This window comes from Mercenaria mercenaria, chromosome 13 (assembly GCF_021730395.1).
Source record: "Mercenaria mercenaria strain notata chromosome 13, MADL_Memer_1, whole genome shotgun sequence".
NCBI classification, from domain to species: domain Eukaryota; kingdom Metazoa; phylum Mollusca; class Bivalvia; order Venerida; family Veneridae; genus Mercenaria; species Mercenaria mercenaria.
The window spans coordinates 22,772,175-22,789,879 of NC_069373.1; the positions used below are offsets into that span (position 1 = coordinate 22,772,175).

Here is a 17,705-nt window from a genome sequence, read left to right on the forward strand (position 1 = left end):
ATTGAGAAATGATATAAATTATGGTTTAAAATAAATTTATCCTTGATGCAATGTTTTGCTTATTATTACACAAGGACTGACCATTCAGTTATGAAGCATTTAGTATGATTTAACATTTGTGGATAATGGTGTTTTCTGCTGCAATCTAAGCATTTGAAATACCTTAAAGCCCTAAAGCTTCTGGGGGCAAAGCCCCCTGTGAACCCCACCAAAGCCCTGTCGTGGACACGCGAATGGTCGTGCGAGCCACTTCGATCCATGGCGTAAAAATTTGGCTCAAACTTTTTTCAACCCAGTGCTAGCCCTGACAATTAAATCCTTCTTCCAGCCTGCGTTAGTGACCTTTAATTATTCAATGATTTCTTTCTTGTATACGGCTAAATTGAGCATTTCAACTCTCCCCACTCACCTTGTTACAATGATAAGTGAACATTAGTGCAAGTCCATCTATTGCGTAAATCTCCACTATTCTAACAATTTCCAAATTTCATCTATGTGCTTATTTGCTAAGTGACAGTGTGTATAGTTGCTAAAAGTTGCAGGAATATGTAATAAAAACATAGTTTAAAGTGTTTATTATGCATAATTGTAAATTCCCCACCCCCCACCAACCCCCAAGTGAAAAATATCCCCCAAAATTTCTCGTTGCGTGCTAATTTCTTCCCCCAATGACAGGCTGGGGCCCCTTCCCCCTATCGTAAAAAAAACCCCTGAGTGGTGTTTTAGTATGGTTAGAAAAATTCAAACAGATCACAGAGACAATTTTGCAAACAGAACGTTGAATTCATAGTTAAGGTGTAACTTCAATGAGGACAGTGAATTTTTTGGTGTAGTGTGAGCAAAGAATTTCTCAGATCTTCAAAAGAGGCCTGTAGTCAAAAAAACAAAGATGTATTCACTGAATAATAAAAAAAAAATGATTTGTGTGACAAGCTATCTTGTTGTATATATGGACACGTTTTACAGTCTACTTTCATAACATAATTAATGGTAAACCAGGTTAATATGGCAAGAAAAAATCTCCCACTTTCGATACCCAATCTACCACTTTTTGAAACAAATCTACCACTTCAGCAGTTCAGAGTAATCATCAGGTCTAGGAAAGTGGTATATTTACAGATTATCTGTAAATTTACAGATAATATATAAATTTACAGATATTTTGATCTGTAAATTTACAGATTGTGTGTATGAAAATTGATAAAATTACATTTATTTCCAAAACCGCAGCTTAAAATTAATTTGTTTATTTACAGAATGTACAAATTAACATCATTTGTGTGTTTCAGCCATTTTTATTGACTTTGAATTTTTGGCATTTTCAAAAAAATCAAAGTCAACAGAAATGAGTGAAAGTTACCATTGACCTTTATTTATGTGTACCATAAATAAATCAATTAATTTCAAGCTGCGATTTTGAGTCCAAGTAAGATTTTAGCAATTTCCAAACATTTGATCTGTAAATTTACAGATTGAAAAATCTGTAAAATTATAGATTATCTGTAAATTTACAGATAATCTGTAGAGTAAACTATTGTTGTATCGGACACCCCGGGTTCATCGGACAATACGAAAATTGCACCCCAACGTTTAATCTAACCACTAGCTACGCCCAATGTTTTTCTTGTTTACATTTTGACTAATAAACATAATGTGGAATGTATGCGGTAAAATGATTGGTCAACATTTTGTAACGGCAATTTTGGTTGGAAGAGAAGAGTTTCCTCAGAGTGACGCCCCTTTCACGACCTTGACGAAAGTCACTACTGGCGCGCGATTTGAAACGTCATATTGAACACACAAAGTACGTAGCAATAACGAAACATCTTTGTATTATTTTGTAAACGATATATGAATATATGGTCCAGGAACATGTAAACATGACACAAATGCCTAAAAAATGATATTTCTTCCTAAAATATACAAAATATAAACTGTCCGATAATCCCCAGTTGTTAAAATTCAAAGTTTCTTCCGTTGGGGTTTATCAGACAGTCTTATGCCGCCCTTAAACTGAGTATATCATTAATCTATGGCCAGTTTGAACTTACTGTGCTTTTTTTTTTTGTCTAGATGGGTTCATCAAACATTCTTGTATCACTTCGTAACGAAGAAATTGGAATTAGATCTACAGTACCTAGATCCGCAACTAGAATGCAATTCTTTACTGTAAAAGAACTTGAAGAGTTGTACCAGCATGAATGGTGTTTTGACCACCCCTTTTTGTTTCACTTGCACTTAAAACTCGCAAAACTTGTGATGAAATATGTTGGTGTTTCGGACATTGTTATGCACACGTTAAAAAGATGGAAAAGTGATAAAATCAGATCAACAAGATACGAAATTGTTACGGATAGTCATGTATTCCTAGTTCCTAAAGTAGCCCCGCTTGTGACTGAAGAAGAGCGCAATAGTTTGCTTGAACTTTCTGATGATATAAGAATGCATTCATTGTGAGCATTCCCGAAATCAAGCAGTTGACATTCAATAATTGAAAACATAATGACAAAATTATTCATACTTTACTAAGGAATAACAATAAATGAAAAGAAACTTTATTTTTCTTTTTGCATTTATTCCAATAAATAATATATGCCCATACATATAGATCTACATAATTGAGAGCTAACATTTTGAACCAGCATAATTGGGATGTTTGCTTCATCATTATTCTAATTAAAGACCTGCTCCAGTTTTACCCTGTTATTGTCACTGAAAAAGCATAGAAATTCGGAGTATGAACAATGACGCATATCAAAATAGTTAATATTTGATCTATATATATAATTCTATCTGAAATACCTGAGGTTTTGCGTGCTAAAGTGCGGCGCGTGGTAATATCGGGTTGCATATATATGCACAATAGAATTTGAATAGCCGCGGAGCAGGGCTTTAAGGCAAACGTGTTCATTAATGCCATTGTATATTCCAAGGCGAAAACCCCTTCTACTGGACTTTTTCCTTTTGCGACCTAAACGTGTGCCACTAAAACTGTGACTTCTTGCCCTATAATTAGCAAGTTTCATTTAATGGTTATATTGTTCCAGATATGCCCAAAAAGGGGAAAGGGATGAGATGCCAGTATGACAGGGGTGATATGGAACGGGCGGTTACAGAGGTTAACGTCGGCAACATGAGTCTACGCAAAGCGGCTGCTACATTTAATGTTCCCGGTCAACTTTGCATGACAGGATAAGTGGTCGAGTGGAGACCACGGCCACACCGGAAAGCAGCCCGTTTTTCCTGCCCATGCTGAACGTATGCTTGCCGATAAAGTTAAGGAGGCGGCAGAAATGGGTTTTGGTATTGATAGGCAGCAATTGAAAGCGAAGGCCGCACGACTAGCAACAGCCATGCATCTCAAAACACCGTTTAAAAACGGCGTTCCTGGTGATGACTGGGTAAACAGTTTCATCAAGAGAAATTCTATTAGTCTCAGATCGCAAATAGCACTGTCTACGGTTCGAAGTCGTATGTTGAATCAAACTGTGACCAATAAATACTTTAAAGAGCTCGAAGATACAATTAACAATTTGAACTTAAACGATAAACCCAATTGCATATGGAATATGGACGAGACGTCCGTTTCTTTAACACATAAACCTACACGCGTGTTCGCGGCGAAGGGGATGCGCAATGTTCCTGGGCGGGTTGGGAATTCAAGAGAATCTATTACTGTTACGGCATGCGTTAATGCCGCAGGTCAAGACGTCCCGCCTATGGTCGTGGTCAAAGGGAAAACAAAAAAGTCACTCAACGCATTTAATGTGACCGAGGGTCCATTTGGTACAAAATGGACATATCAATCAAAGGGGTGGATGGAGGAATCTCTCGGTACTGAATGGTTCAAAGGTGTCTTTGTTCCCAACATAGGCCAGCACAGACCCCAGATTCTGATTTTAGATAGTCATAGCTCCCATGAGACCTTGGACATCATAGAATGCGCTAGAGCGGACAACATAACATTGTTTGCACTTCCTCCGCACACTACGCAATGGCTGAATCCTCTCGATAAGACAGTGTTTGGACCCTTTTCTAAGGAGTATAACCGGAAATGTACCGAGTTCATGTCACAATCTCCGAGCAATTTGGTATGTAAATGGGTGTGGCCTAGTCTTTTAAAGTACGCTTATGAAAGGACATTTACAAAACATAACATAACGAAAGGCTTCTCGGCATGTGGCATTTATCCACCTGACAAATCAGCCATACCCGATAACGCATTTATGCCTTCTAATGCTTTCGACACCTTTACCAGTGAAATGGACACCGCCGCGTTCAGCAATGCCCTCGACGAGTCTGCTTCGAACAGAGACCAAGAGCACCCCATGCAAAAGAATGAAATGGTCAACGAGCCTAAGAGTCAGCTTGAAGAGAGAAACCCGTACGATGTAAGTACCTGATGTGGATTTTACATATGCATATATAATAATAACATATTAAAAAGTAAAATGTTCATTACATAATAACTCCAATAAACGTAATTATTACATGCACCAGAAATAATAATATAGGTTTATAATTATAATAGTCGATTGACCTGGGATGTTGTATTCGGCTCCAGTAAATTTTTCAAGATTTGATCTCACGAGGCGCACAAGCGCTGAGTGTGATCCGATCTTACAAAATCCACGAGAGCCGAATACAAAATCCCAGATCTAGCTTCTGTTATAATGAGCCTTTATTATATATCACCACCTTTTTGTTTGTTGTAATGTTATCGAACGAATTTTTCAATGTTTATTGATGCTAATCTGTGTCGGGTTATACATATCTTATGAAAGTAGTCCGGCAGCATACAATACAAAAGGTACAAAACGGCATGTTCATATATGTCTACCTATCGATACCCAAATCGATCTATTTAGTAGCATTGTTAAACCTATATTGTTGTATGGTTGTGAAATATGGGGATATGGAAATATTGAAGTTATAGAACGTGTTCAACTTAAGTTTTTAAAAACTGTTTTAAAGGTTAAATCTAGTACGCCAAATAGTATTGTGTATGGTGAAACAGGTGTAAAACCTATTGCAATTGATATTAAGACAAGAATTATTTCATTCTGGGCAAAAATTGTATCATGCAACGATGTAAAACTCACCAAGGATATGTATTTATTACTGTTCGGACATTATAAGTATTCAAATCCAGTTGCAAACAATTCAAGAAAGTTTCTTTGGATTAGAAATGTTCAGAATATATTTATAAGCTGTGGAATGTCGAATATTTTGAGTCCCAGTCTTTTCCGAATTTTAAATGGTTGGTTATGTCTGTCAAGCAAAAGCTATTTGATCTTTTTTTGAACGATTGGCATTCAAATTTAGAAAATTCATCTAGCTGTAGGACATATAAACTTTTCAAACATGAATTTTGTTTTGAAAAATATCTTACCTGTACAGATCATAGATATCTTAATTATATCATAAAATTCAGAACAAAAAACCATAAACTTCCTGTTGAGACAGGAAGCTGGAATAGAACTCCATATGATGAGAGAAAATGTACCCTATGTAATTCAAATATTGGTGACGAATTTCATTACTTACTTGAATGTTTCTATATTAAATACGTTAAGGAAAAATTATATCAAACAGCAATTCATTCGTTGTCCAAATATTATTACATTCTTTAGAATTATGAATACAGATACCAATAATCATGTTCTTTATAGAAAGTTTTGTCTATTTGTAAAAGAGATTATACAGATGTTTCAACATTGACATTTCATATGTACAAATATTCAGATCCGGGTCCTACTCCCGCTTTGTAACGATTTACTATTTTTAAACAGTGAATAACACATGCCTCACTATGTATTTGTATAATTTGGTACCTCATATTGTCATGTATACCATGAAATGAGAGAAATAAATATTGTATTGTATTGTATTGTATATACTTGTGAAATACAAACCGAGTTTTTGACACACAAGTAATTTATATAGGTATATGATAAAATACAATATTCTTCCTCCGTCATTGATACTATAACTGAAAATGAGAGTTAACAGTAAAAATGAACTTGCCGCTATTCTTGGCACGGGCATCTACATTAGCCCGTGAACTTATTTAGTACTGCAACTGCTACTGCTACCGTTGGCGCTACAGTCAACCACTATCACCACTACAGCTTGTAGTATTATATGTTGAAAAAAATAAATAAAATCAATGTTGTATGTTAGTAATACGATTTTTATCATCATTATTATAAAAACACTGTTTTATTTAGGAATTGGATGCTGAACTTCTGGGAACAGCAGATGACAGCGGAACATTAACTTTAGAGTCGGTAACTGCAGCAGAAGTGTTGGATGCAATAATGCGGTCCGAAATAAATGTCAACGCTGAAGGCAGTGGGATTTTACAAGAATCAAATGAACACACAATAGAACTGCACAATTTCACCATAATGGAATCGCCTACTTCCTCAATCGGTCAGGAACCGGATAATGTGGGTCAAATCCCCACGCCCGAGTTGCTACAAGATACTCATACAATATCGGTAAAAGTAACATCTCCTAGCGAAGAAATTGATCGCATATTTGCTCTCCCCAAGCCAATTAAGTCAGTAGGCAAGTCTTCAAAAAGAAAGTTGACGTCCCACAGGTATGCATGAGAACTTTCAAATTGTATAAACGTTTATAACATTCAAAATCGGCCAAAATGCTCATCTTAAAATATCATACATAGGAAATAATATCCTTGTGTTTGCCGATCAAGTTATAGCTAAACTAAAATCGAAATATACATACTTAAAACGTTCTATATCGCCGACAGGTTTTAACCATGTTAAGGGTGTTTTGGCGTAAAAAAATGTTTGTTACCGGTATCCCGACCTACCATATTTTTTTTTGCCCTATTCTTAATGTTTTAATGTTGACAAAAAGTTTCAAAACTGCACTTCCTATGCTTTAAACATGGTCCGTGATGTTAGAAATTAATTTACTGATGCTCTAAAGGCATAACCCCTTTATTTGTATTCATTTTTTTTTTGACAGAAAAGTCTCAATTAATAATAAAAATGAAAAAAAAACCCTCTAACCTGCCTAACCTATTTTCAGCATGTTACCGGAAGCAAAAAATATTAAGGCCTTATATATATATATATATCAGAATAGCATTGCTTTGTGTTTCTGAAGCATAAACAGGGTAAATATCATCATTGCAACAAATCACAATGTTCAATATTCCTAATAATTGCGATCGATTTTTAACAAGCACTGATCGATTTGTTCGTGTAAGTTTCCGTCATCGTGTGTTATATATTCTTTTTTTCTTGTTCAGGTTACTCACCAGTGATGAAATTGTTAGGGAGAAGATGGAAATAAAGAAGAAGAAAGAAGAAGAAGCATTAAAGAAGGAGGAAAGAAAACTAGCCAGACTAATGAAACAAAAAGAAAAGAAAATGAAACAGGCCATGAAAGAAAATATCAAGCCGATTCGCAAACGTTTAATAAAAGGGACATAAACTGTGAAGTGGACATTGTGAAATTTGGAAATGGAAATGAAAGCTAGATTGTCAACGTTAAATTTTACAAAACACACATGTTTAATATGATGTTAACTGAGATAATCTTTGAGATCTAAATAAAATATGTTGCTTTTTTTTTTTAAAAAGTCGAAAGTGTCCGATAAACCCCGCCAAAAATTTACCGTCCAGTTAACCCCGTTTTGCTGTCCGATACACCCCAGAAAACGTCCGATACTCCCCTTCAGTATGTTTACAGACAAAAACATTTATAACCTGTGAAGTAACTTGGCCATTATCGGACTGTGCGTTTAATTTGATCGAGCAATATCAGCTGTACGTAAAAGACAAAGGTATGCCGAAGTTAACCGTGACGTAGCTCGTATATGTTACCACGTTCCTGGAGGTGTCCGATACAACCCCAGTTTACTCTAAATATACCACTTTCCTAGACCTGATCATATGTATGACAGTGTAAAATATCACAAAGTAAAATCAGTCTATCCGAAGTCTCATTACTTAGATTGGCGCCTTCTAGTGCATCGATCATGTGGTTTGGAAAGCCCATCCTGGTAAACTATCGTCTACAATCGATTACACTTGAACTGCCGGCACATCGCGAAAACATATAACAGACAATCTTCCTAATATAATATTAACGGATTGAATATTATAAAGTTTATAAGAAACATATATGTGGCAGTACCTGATCAACTGCGACTATCCAAATGACAAGTGCTAGTTTTTGTTTGATATTTCTTACGAAAACTAGCAAAAAAATTTATAAACAAAGATCTACCGCCACCAAATTTTCAAGGGAAAAGACCGAGCGGACTCGAAGACTGTGCGACACTTTCCGGTGTTATGTGTGTTTGTCAACCCAAACAAAACTCTGACAGCAAGGTGTACATTAATAGAATTCATTTACTGATATACTTCTCTTGAGATTCAATTTTTCCGTCAGTATATCGCATCTTTTCCGGCTTTATTCCTGAAGCAGATCTTCAAAAACAGAACATAAATGTAAGTGTAGTAGAATTCGGTTAGGATAATAGGAATTGTCAAAGATGGGAGGGATATATTTGTTCTACATTTATAAAGAATTTGATTCAGTAAAGACATTAGTTTCAGATGTTTAAGTTTACATCTATAGCGAACCGGTATGACTGAATAGCGAAATCTAGTAGATTTCGCGAAATCTAATCAAATTAGCGAAATCTAGACATAAAATGTAAACTAATGAATATTTTTAAAAATCCTTTAAAGCTTTTATTAAAAGTATAAATCTAGCTGTGCATGTCAATTTTTAAGAAAAAATATTTATATGTAGGGTGGTTTTGAAGTGAAAAACTTATACGGGTCTAGATTTCGCCGGATTCTACATGCGTGGAAATCTCAAATGACAGGTAAAATCAAGACATAAAATTTAAAGTGATGATTTTTTTTTTAAATCCTTTTAAGCTTTTATTCAGAATATATTTCTTAGTGTGCATGTCAATTTTCAAGAAAAAAATATTTATATAAAGTTTGGTTTTAAAACGAGAAACGTATACGGGTGTTGTTTTCGCCAGATTTTATATGCAAAGAAATCTCAAGTGACAGGCAAAATCAAGACATAAAATCTAAAGTGATGAGTACTTTTTAAAATCCTTTTAAGCTTTTATTAAGAATATATTTTTACGTATGCATGTCAATTTTCAAGAAAAAATATTTATACTTAGTATTAATTAGAAACGAAAAATATATACGGGTGTTGATTTTGCCAGATGGTCAGTTACGGGGTCGGTAATCAATATACATGCCTTTATGTACTATATAACCCCAATATATAATGTAATTGCCAGTGAAAAGCTAGGCATAGTTGTCATAACTTTCGTCATAACATATTTTTCATAATTATTTTTAGCTTTACCATACAAAGTATATGGAGAGCTATCCTACTCACCGCAGTGTCGTCATCCTTCAGCATCCACACCTTAAAGTTTTGATGCACTTTCTCATCTTTCTTTATCTCTTTAATTACTTGATGGATTTGCATCTGACCTTAAAGTGTTATTCCTCATCAGGGTTAGACACTAACTTATTTGAACAAGGTTCCCAAAGGAATCTCTACTTTTTAAATCTGGGGGTCCTCCTCAGGCTTTGGGATCCCTCATAATATGATATATAAAAACAATCACAACAGGTGTCTTATGAGAAGTTACGGTTGTGACTCCAGTGGGATTCGAACCCGCAACCTCTGTATTAAGTGGCTGACACCTTAACTCCTACAGAAGAATGTATCCAAACTGATATCAATTTACATGTTTGCCAATGTCAATACAAGGTCTCGACTTTGGAGACACTTGTATCTTATAGATATAATCATTGTCAAGTCTACTGTGACAACCACTAAAAATTATAATATCAAAAAAAAAATTCTTGAAATTCTTGACTTCTCTTCATATATTTTAAAATATAAAATCTTAATATTACCTGGCATTTATATTTCCGATGATACAAAATTTATTGTAGTTTCTCTTTGAGGTTTGAAGATATAAAGTGTTAAAGTAAGGGAATTATATTTTTAGGCATAAAATTCTGTTTTGGATTACTTTCACATTGAAATTCATAAACAATTTCATTTTGATGTTTGAAAGTTTGATTTATAGTTAATAGACTTATCTTCCGAATCGGAATCGGTAAGTATTTATATAAAAAAAAACAACATCAAACTGAATAACACTACAAAAATAACGGATCGTAAAATTTCTGAAAGTGCAAAAAGATCGCTGAGATCGAGACTCGTAACCGACTACAGTATTCTTGTGCTAAAAATTAAAATATTAGATAATATTAAGTAATATTTTGATGATCAAACGTCGGTACATCACGGGTGACTTCCGCTGCAATTAACTCTTGGGGTGTCATAAAATATTTGGAAGCCGCGGTCCTTCTGTTTTGATTAACACTTCCCGTTATGTAAGGCAAAGAGCTATAAAAATAAATATATTTTATACTTCTTTGTGTAAGGCCATAAGTTCCAAGCCATCGTAAACACAAATTGTTGTTCAGGGGAAATCTGCATCTATCACGCATGACCTTCAGTGGCGTAGCTTCTATAAGGCACTGCAGGCCCGGGCCTGCAGATTACCCGAGAAAATGAAAAAAATAAAAATGCCAAATATGCAATAAAAATCGAAGGGTAAGGGGGGTTAGGGTGTAGGGAGCTAATGATCATATGAAAACCAATATCGAACATGTAATTAGAGCCTGATTATTCTATTTCCATGATTAAAACTAATAAGACAGATGCCAGTAGTTTAATTATTTTCTCGTTCGTATACCACCGCCTCGCAAAATATCGCCCCGCAACTTTGTTAATGTCGGCAAATAGACATTTGCTCTGATTAGCTAGCGACTTGTAGTTTACATTTTATTATAAGCGCTTTTGTTACCCTGCGCTAAGTTTTTTTGGCACCAAATTTGAAAATGGCGTCATCGGGTCCGCTTTATCCTGACCCAGGAGATAAGAAAGATATTTCTCTTTGGAATGATTCGAGAAAATACAACTCTAAAAACTGAATGGACGGGTTCAGAAGAATTCCAATTCCCGTCAAGGTAAGCTATTTATTATCTACTTTAGATATCCTTATTGTAGAGCGCTCAAATCCAATTTGCGTTGATATTATATACTGTATACCGGAATGTTGAAAATAGAATATATTGCTTTTTAAAATAGATGTGTTCTCATACATTATGTACATATGAAGTTACGCATGATTAATAATATTATATATAACATAATCTTGCGTGAAGTGAACATGCCTCTGTGGCTGTGAGGTTAGCGCGCTTGACTTGTAAACCAAGCGGTGCAGGTTCGAATCCAGGAAGCAGATTTTTTTTTTTTTTTTAATTAACCGCTTGAATAGACATTTAAGTGGACGTTATGTTAAAATTATCAGAAGGTTTTTATCGTTCTTTCAGACTTATTAGTGGAAAACAAAGAAGATTTAATGCTAGATGGCTCCGTCAATATCCATGGCTCAAGGATTCTGTGTCTTTGGATGCCGTTTTATGTGCACCTTGTCTGCTATTTGACAACAGCAAATCAAGGTATTTTTCTTCACTACCTTTCAATGACTGGAAGAACTTGTCCACAGCCATAAGCCGCCATGAAACTGACGAATCCCACAAGGATAGTATGGTGAAGTCAGAAAATTTTGTTGATATCTCCACAGGGAAGCAGGAGTCCGTAGTTAGCAAACTTTCATCTTCTATCAAGAAAACTGTTGAGAATAACAGGTATATTCTGCGCCGTATCATAGAAGTTCTTTTGTTACTTGGAAAACAAAATATAGCAATTAGAGGGCATACTGGAGAGAACAGTAATTTCATGGTTATCTTGAATAGTTTTGCACAGACAGACCCAGCCCTTGCTTACCATTTTAGAATTTGCAAATAAAAATGAAAATACACGTCTCCTGACATACAGAACGAACTCTTAGGTTTATGTGCTGATCAGGTAATTAAAAGAATTATAACCAGGTGCAGGAGTTCTAATTTATTTTGCTATAATGGCGGATGAAGCAACTGATTGTTCTCTAAAGAACAACTTTCAGTGTGCATACGTTTTATTGATCGGAATGAGGGAAAGCACGAGCTGCATGAAGAATTCATAGGTTTTGTTACGTGTCCTTCTATAAAGGGGACTGCCTTGGCACAGGCAATATTACAACATGTACAGGATTGTGGACTGGACATTTTAAAGCTAAGAGGCCAATGCTACGATGGCGCTGGGAATATGTGCAATTTATTAAATCGCACTAGTCTTTAACTTTTAGCGTTGGTCCACACATCGAAACTTCAGTGCGTCAGGACAATGATGAAGACAGTTCAAGATATTACCTTTGCATTTTCTTACTCGGGAAAACGGTTAGAAGCATTTGCAAATGAATTAGCGGAGGACGCCGTCACACGTGAGCAGTTGGAAGGTCGCCAAAAGCTTAGGACGCTCTGTGAAACAAGATGGACGAGCCGGACAGACGCACTGATGACGTTTAGGAAGTCCTTCCCAGTTGTAGTACATGCTTTGGAAACGCTCGAGGCAGACAATGACGAAAAAGCAGGAGAGCACGTTAGAGCCATACTGAGGTTCGAATTCATCATCACGCTTGTGACTTGCGAACATATACTGAGTTCTCTTGTTGGCTTGACAGCTATACTTCAGCAGGTAATTGTTTATTGTTATATTATTAGTGTAATGGGGCACTGCTGTCATCACCACATCACATATAGTACCGGTTAATTGTTGTTGTTGTTTTTTTGTCAAGGAAACGTGTTGGTATTGACTTGATAAGCTTTAATCTTACCTTACAATTGAATCAGTTTGCATATAAAGTAAATTTTAAAGTAATTTGCTGTTAATTTGCAATTATACCATGTACCGCTTTAGATAAACAATTAGTGCAGTTATATACCATGTACCGCTTTAGATAAATAATTGTTACAATCAAAAATTAATAACATAGGCTTAGCATTTTTCGATGAACTTCGTGAACTGAACAGACTCTACCAAAATTTAGATATTCAATGTATATTTCTCTCTGCTTGTTAATCAATCAATTAGTTATAGTCTGCAAGCAAATATAGTATCTGTGTTATGTCAAGGTGGACATGGATTTGGGGGAAGCTGTTCGGGAAGCTAATGTGGTAGTTTATTTTTACTACGTGCAGAACGAGAAGAAGAGGCTGTGTTTGACGAAGTATTTCAGAAAGCTGTGGATATTGCATCAGAGTTTCAGGTAGTGTATCTTGCTTCTTGTTACGCTGTTCTTAACATTTATTGGTCATGCCGTTTTCTAATATTGAAGTAAGAGCTAACATGAGCCGATGGTATGATCAGTTCTCCATTCTAAATTAATTTATCCAATCTAAACTGTTGGCGTGCCCATCATACTTCAGAAAGTAATGAACAGACAGAGGTAGAGGGCGAAAGTCTAAAGAAATTATTTTATAACTACCACATAGTTATAAGTGATTGTGACCCTCAACTGAAAAGTCCACGTCATTGCCGACTACACTAACCGGACATCTACATGTTCATGTAAGCCTTGAATAGAAAGTTATATTGTACACTACATAATGCTCACATTATAATTTGATCGTAATATGTTGTTTTGCATTTTTATTAAAGTTTATTCTTTGACAGGACAAAATTGGAAAGTACTGTTTACCAATACTTTTTATTCAGATTGGCGCCTGTGTTCCCCGTCAGAATATGAACCAACGTAACAGGGCCAATTACCAGATAGCGGATCCAAAGGCCTACTGGCGGGTAGCCCTTTATTACTTATTTCTGGACCATTTGATTCAAGAGATTACAGATCGGGTAATGAGCAACCAGACCGTTTTGTGCCAACTTCTGATTCCATCAAGGTTGGATGAGTTAAATGATGATCACGTTAATGCAATTTACGCTACGTTTGCGCAGGATATTGCCTCAACAAGAGAATCATTCGGTGGGGAGATTCAACGCTGGAGAGTCAGATGGGGTCAAGCCAATCTGCTCAGACCAAGCACACTACTTTCAACATTAGATGTCACTTCTAAGGCGGCTTATCCTGGAATATACCTTGTTTTTCAGTACTGGCTACAATGCCTGCTACATCTGCTTCATGTGAACGTTTTTTAGTTCAATGCGTAGAATCAAGTCGTACCTAAGAAGTACCATGACAGGAGACCGCCTGTCAAACTTAGGAATTCTTCACATTCACAGGGAAATAGAAATTGATATTGATGAAATAATCAACAGTTTTGCGTCCGTGAAATGTAGAAACTTAGATTTTGTCTAAGATTACCTTACGCAAAGGACATATTGTGACAGGTACCGTACATACTTTGAAGTGCGTATACAGGTTATATTCCAGTTGAATAATTATTGGAATTCATCTGTTTAATAGTAATAAATTCCAACATTTAATCGGTAAATAACATTCAGCAAAAAATAAACGGAATTTATTTGTTTTGATGAATATGGAATATCACATCGGGAACTGATACAATTTTAACATTTTACCCGCGCTACGTGCTCGTTTATTAAAAATATTTAATTGCATCACCTCTCGATGAGATATATTCCATATCCACTCTAAATAAATATCGTCAACAAATTACATTTAAGAATAATCCTAACTATGATGAACCGTAGCATCAGTTTCATTGCAGCATCATACAGAACGTCAGTTACAATTACTTTTACACTGTCACCACAAAGCATTTTCATCAAATTTTGATTTTTGTTTGTGTTTTTTGTTTTTTATACTGTTGATGCACTAATAAAAGTGAATTTTTGAAACTTTGATGATAAAAATAAATCTTTTTTTTCCCACAAAATCACATGATATTTCTATCGTCACGTGATAATTTAACATGTGATTTTAAATCCAATCAAATCGCTGTGAGGAGTTTACGTCCCATCGTTTGTTAGTAATTTACCACATGCGCTGCCCTAATACTTTATCGCAGAATAGTATATATGTGGTTGCCTTAAGTATTTATATATATATGTGACGGGTCGTGTTAGAATATTAATAAAATGTTTAAAACTGGTACTATCACTGGCACCAGATCAGAAAGAAAATGCCTCCGTACGTGTTATACCCTACCCCTAGGTATTCTATAAGAACCATGGTCATGAACGGGAAAATATACTAACCCGTTTCAATCGCGCATTTCATGCCTAAAACACGCAGTGCGATAAATGTGTGCTATGGATATCAAACAAGTGGTAATTTATCTTCCATTGAGTACCGGTAGCATTTCTTTAATACATCTTATCTTAGAAAAACAACGCGTAGTTTATAGTAATTTCAACGTAACACAAAAAACTGCTTGAACTTCCCCGGTGAAGTTCCGTTCTAGATTAAAAAAACCATTCTGATTGGCTGTTGTGAAAATGTATGTCAATCGTCACTTTACTACACGTTTCGCTAAAATGTGGAAAATGCAGCATTAATGTGCAAAATGAATAAAATAAACAGAACAGATGCAGACCAATGTACGATTTCAAATTAAATATCGTATACAAGATGAATTTCATTCATCATTTCGAGTTTTTAAAATTGTGATTTTTTAAATTCTGTTTTTTGTTTGTTTATGTTTCGCCAAACATGTGCACACTGTCGTGACCTCTAGACCGGATGTTCATTAGGGAAGGTCAAGCAAGTTTTTTTCTGTAACGTTGACGAAAGCATAAAATATGTTGATAATTCTCAGCAATATGGAATATTAGACAATGTGACTGGTGCACGATGGAAGACAAATTATCGCTTGTTCAATATGCTACATACCCATTCACCGAACTGCGCGTTTAAGTTGAGAAATGTACCATTGAAACGGGTTAGTATAATTTCCCGTTCACGACCATGGTTCTTATAGAATACCTAGGGGTAGGGTATAACACGTACGGAGGCATTTTCTTTCTGATCTGGTGCCAGTGGGTACTATGTGATGCAATTAACGATGAAAAATGCGTCAGTCAGGTCATTTAATGGATTAAAGATAAATTTTTAGACCGTAGGTGTCACATTTTAACGGTAAATGACCTCTTTGAAAATAAAAGTAATGTTGGGTAAGTAATACTTAGTTCTGTTGACTTAGTCACAAACTGAATTTTGATCGTTTCTTGTGTTTTTATTGACCTGAACTCCTCCGCTTAGTATTGGTCTTAATCGGCCAGAATGTCTCAGAATGCACCACAGACACTCTAATTTTTCAAAATTTTCTGGGGGAGCGCCCCCAGACCCCCCGTCCAAACTCGCACCTTCGGCGCTCGATCTATCGGGCCTGCAACTTATAAATAGCAAGCTACGCCCCTGACCTTCATGACCTAACACATTTTAAAAATACTTAGATGTTAAATGGTTGTTATTTTTAGAACGAGGAAAGTCCCGCGAACCGGCCAGTTGCAAGCAGTTTTCTCAGTAATTTTCCATGATGTAGCGTCGTGCACATGTAGGAAAAAACCCCGGTGTCTTTCTTTGAAAAGTACCCGATATATTTAAATAGTAGGCAGTGGCTACGATTACGGTACCGTAATCCTAGCCTCCGGTTCTAGGATTGCGGAAGTTCCGTATTCCTAAACAACCCTATGAGGATAGGCTAGGATTACGGAAGTATTTAAGAGACATCAAAAATATGTTAGGACATGCATAAATGATGTTGTAAACTTCTTAGTTCACTTTATTAAAATAGCGATTTTTGATGCCTGCCTTATTATTCCGTGTTATCTATCCGCCATTTTGGGTTAGTATAATCTTAAACGCTATATTAATGGCGGCCCGCGGAAATATAGAAATATGAGGGTAAAAGTTAGGTTTAAAAAAATATTCTATACTTTGATTTTTTTTATTTTTAACCATATTGTATGTTATTAAAGACCATATTTGTGTTGATTTGATGACAAAAATTGCAGGTATATATGAAACATAGATAATTCTATAATATTTCCGCGTGCCACCATTAAGATTATACTAACCCAAAACAGCGGATCGATAGCACGAAATAATAGTGAAATAAGTAATTTTACAACGTCATTTATGCATGTCCTAACATATATTTGATGCCTCTTAAATACTTCCGTAATCCTAGCCTATCCTCATAGGGTTGTCTAGGAATACGGAACTTCCGTAATACTAGAACCAGAGGCTAGGATTATTGTACCGTAATCGTAGCCACTGCCAAAATAGTAACCACATGATCTTGTACGTAAATAATGATGACGAAATCCCATATTTTGAGTTAGTAAACATCCGGAATTTCTTTCTTTATGAAAAGAACGAAAATAAAGCGATTGATTATGAGACACGGGATAAAACGATTCTGTTCAAATGGCCGTTAATCGGTATTATACGTTTCTATCGGGTAACCGATAAGACACGGGTCAATACGTTTCTGTTTGGTAATCGATAGATACGGTGATAAACGTATCGATGTGTGAAAGGGTTAAAATATTTTTCAAACAGGTATTTATCTTTTACTTTTTGGATATCATTGACAAAAAAAATAGGTATCCAGCCGGAATCCCAGCTTTAAGAAGTTGGTGTTCCTTCTCAAAATTTGGGATCCTCGGGCCCCCGGGACACCGTTAGTGTCGAACCCTGCTCATCATCACCCACATCATCTTGCACAAGGGCCATAACTCTCACACCAATATTTTATGAATTATCCCCCATTTTTACTTAGAATTTCAGGTTA

At 35.7% G+C, this 17,705-nt stretch overlaps 2 protein-coding genes and 1 long non-coding RNA gene across 5 annotated transcripts in view; 2 read left to right on the forward strand and 1 right to left on the reverse strand.

Moving 5' to 3' along the window:
- The window catches only part of LOC123529371 (histone-lysine N-methyltransferase EZH2-like), a 49,737-nt gene extending 41,424 nt beyond the window's left edge, over window positions 1–8,313 (reverse strand). The window contains exon 1 of one of the 2 annotated variants that reach the window (XM_053521326.1): window positions 8,176–8,313. Coding sequence is in view for 1 of the 2 variants with exons in the window: in XM_053521325.1 (XP_053377300.1) it covers window positions 7,989–8,037 (49 nt within the window). In the remaining variant the exon portion in view is untranslated. Of the gene's footprint in view, window positions 1–7,988; window positions 8,084–8,175 lie in introns of those variants that run through there. The other variant, XM_053521325.1, reaches the window with a different exon arrangement.
- LOC128547848 (uncharacterized) lies at window positions 1,550–2,696 on the forward strand. Its single transcript, XR_008366690.1, has 2 exons — window positions 1,550–1,804; window positions 2,074–2,696. It is a non-coding gene; the product is annotated as an uncharacterized LOC128547848 (long non-coding RNA).
- LOC123529372 (transmembrane protein 168-like) overlaps window positions 8,162–17,705 on the forward strand; it is a 40,666-nt gene continuing 31,122 nt past the window's right edge. Inside the window, exons 1-2 of one of the 2 annotated variants that reach the window (XM_045309683.2) lie at window positions 8,162–8,492; window positions 8,800–8,875. The gene's annotated coding sequence lies outside the window, so the exon portion shown is untranslated. The remainder of the gene's footprint in view (window positions 8,493–8,799; window positions 8,876–17,705) is intronic. The other variant, XM_053521327.1, reaches the window with a different exon arrangement.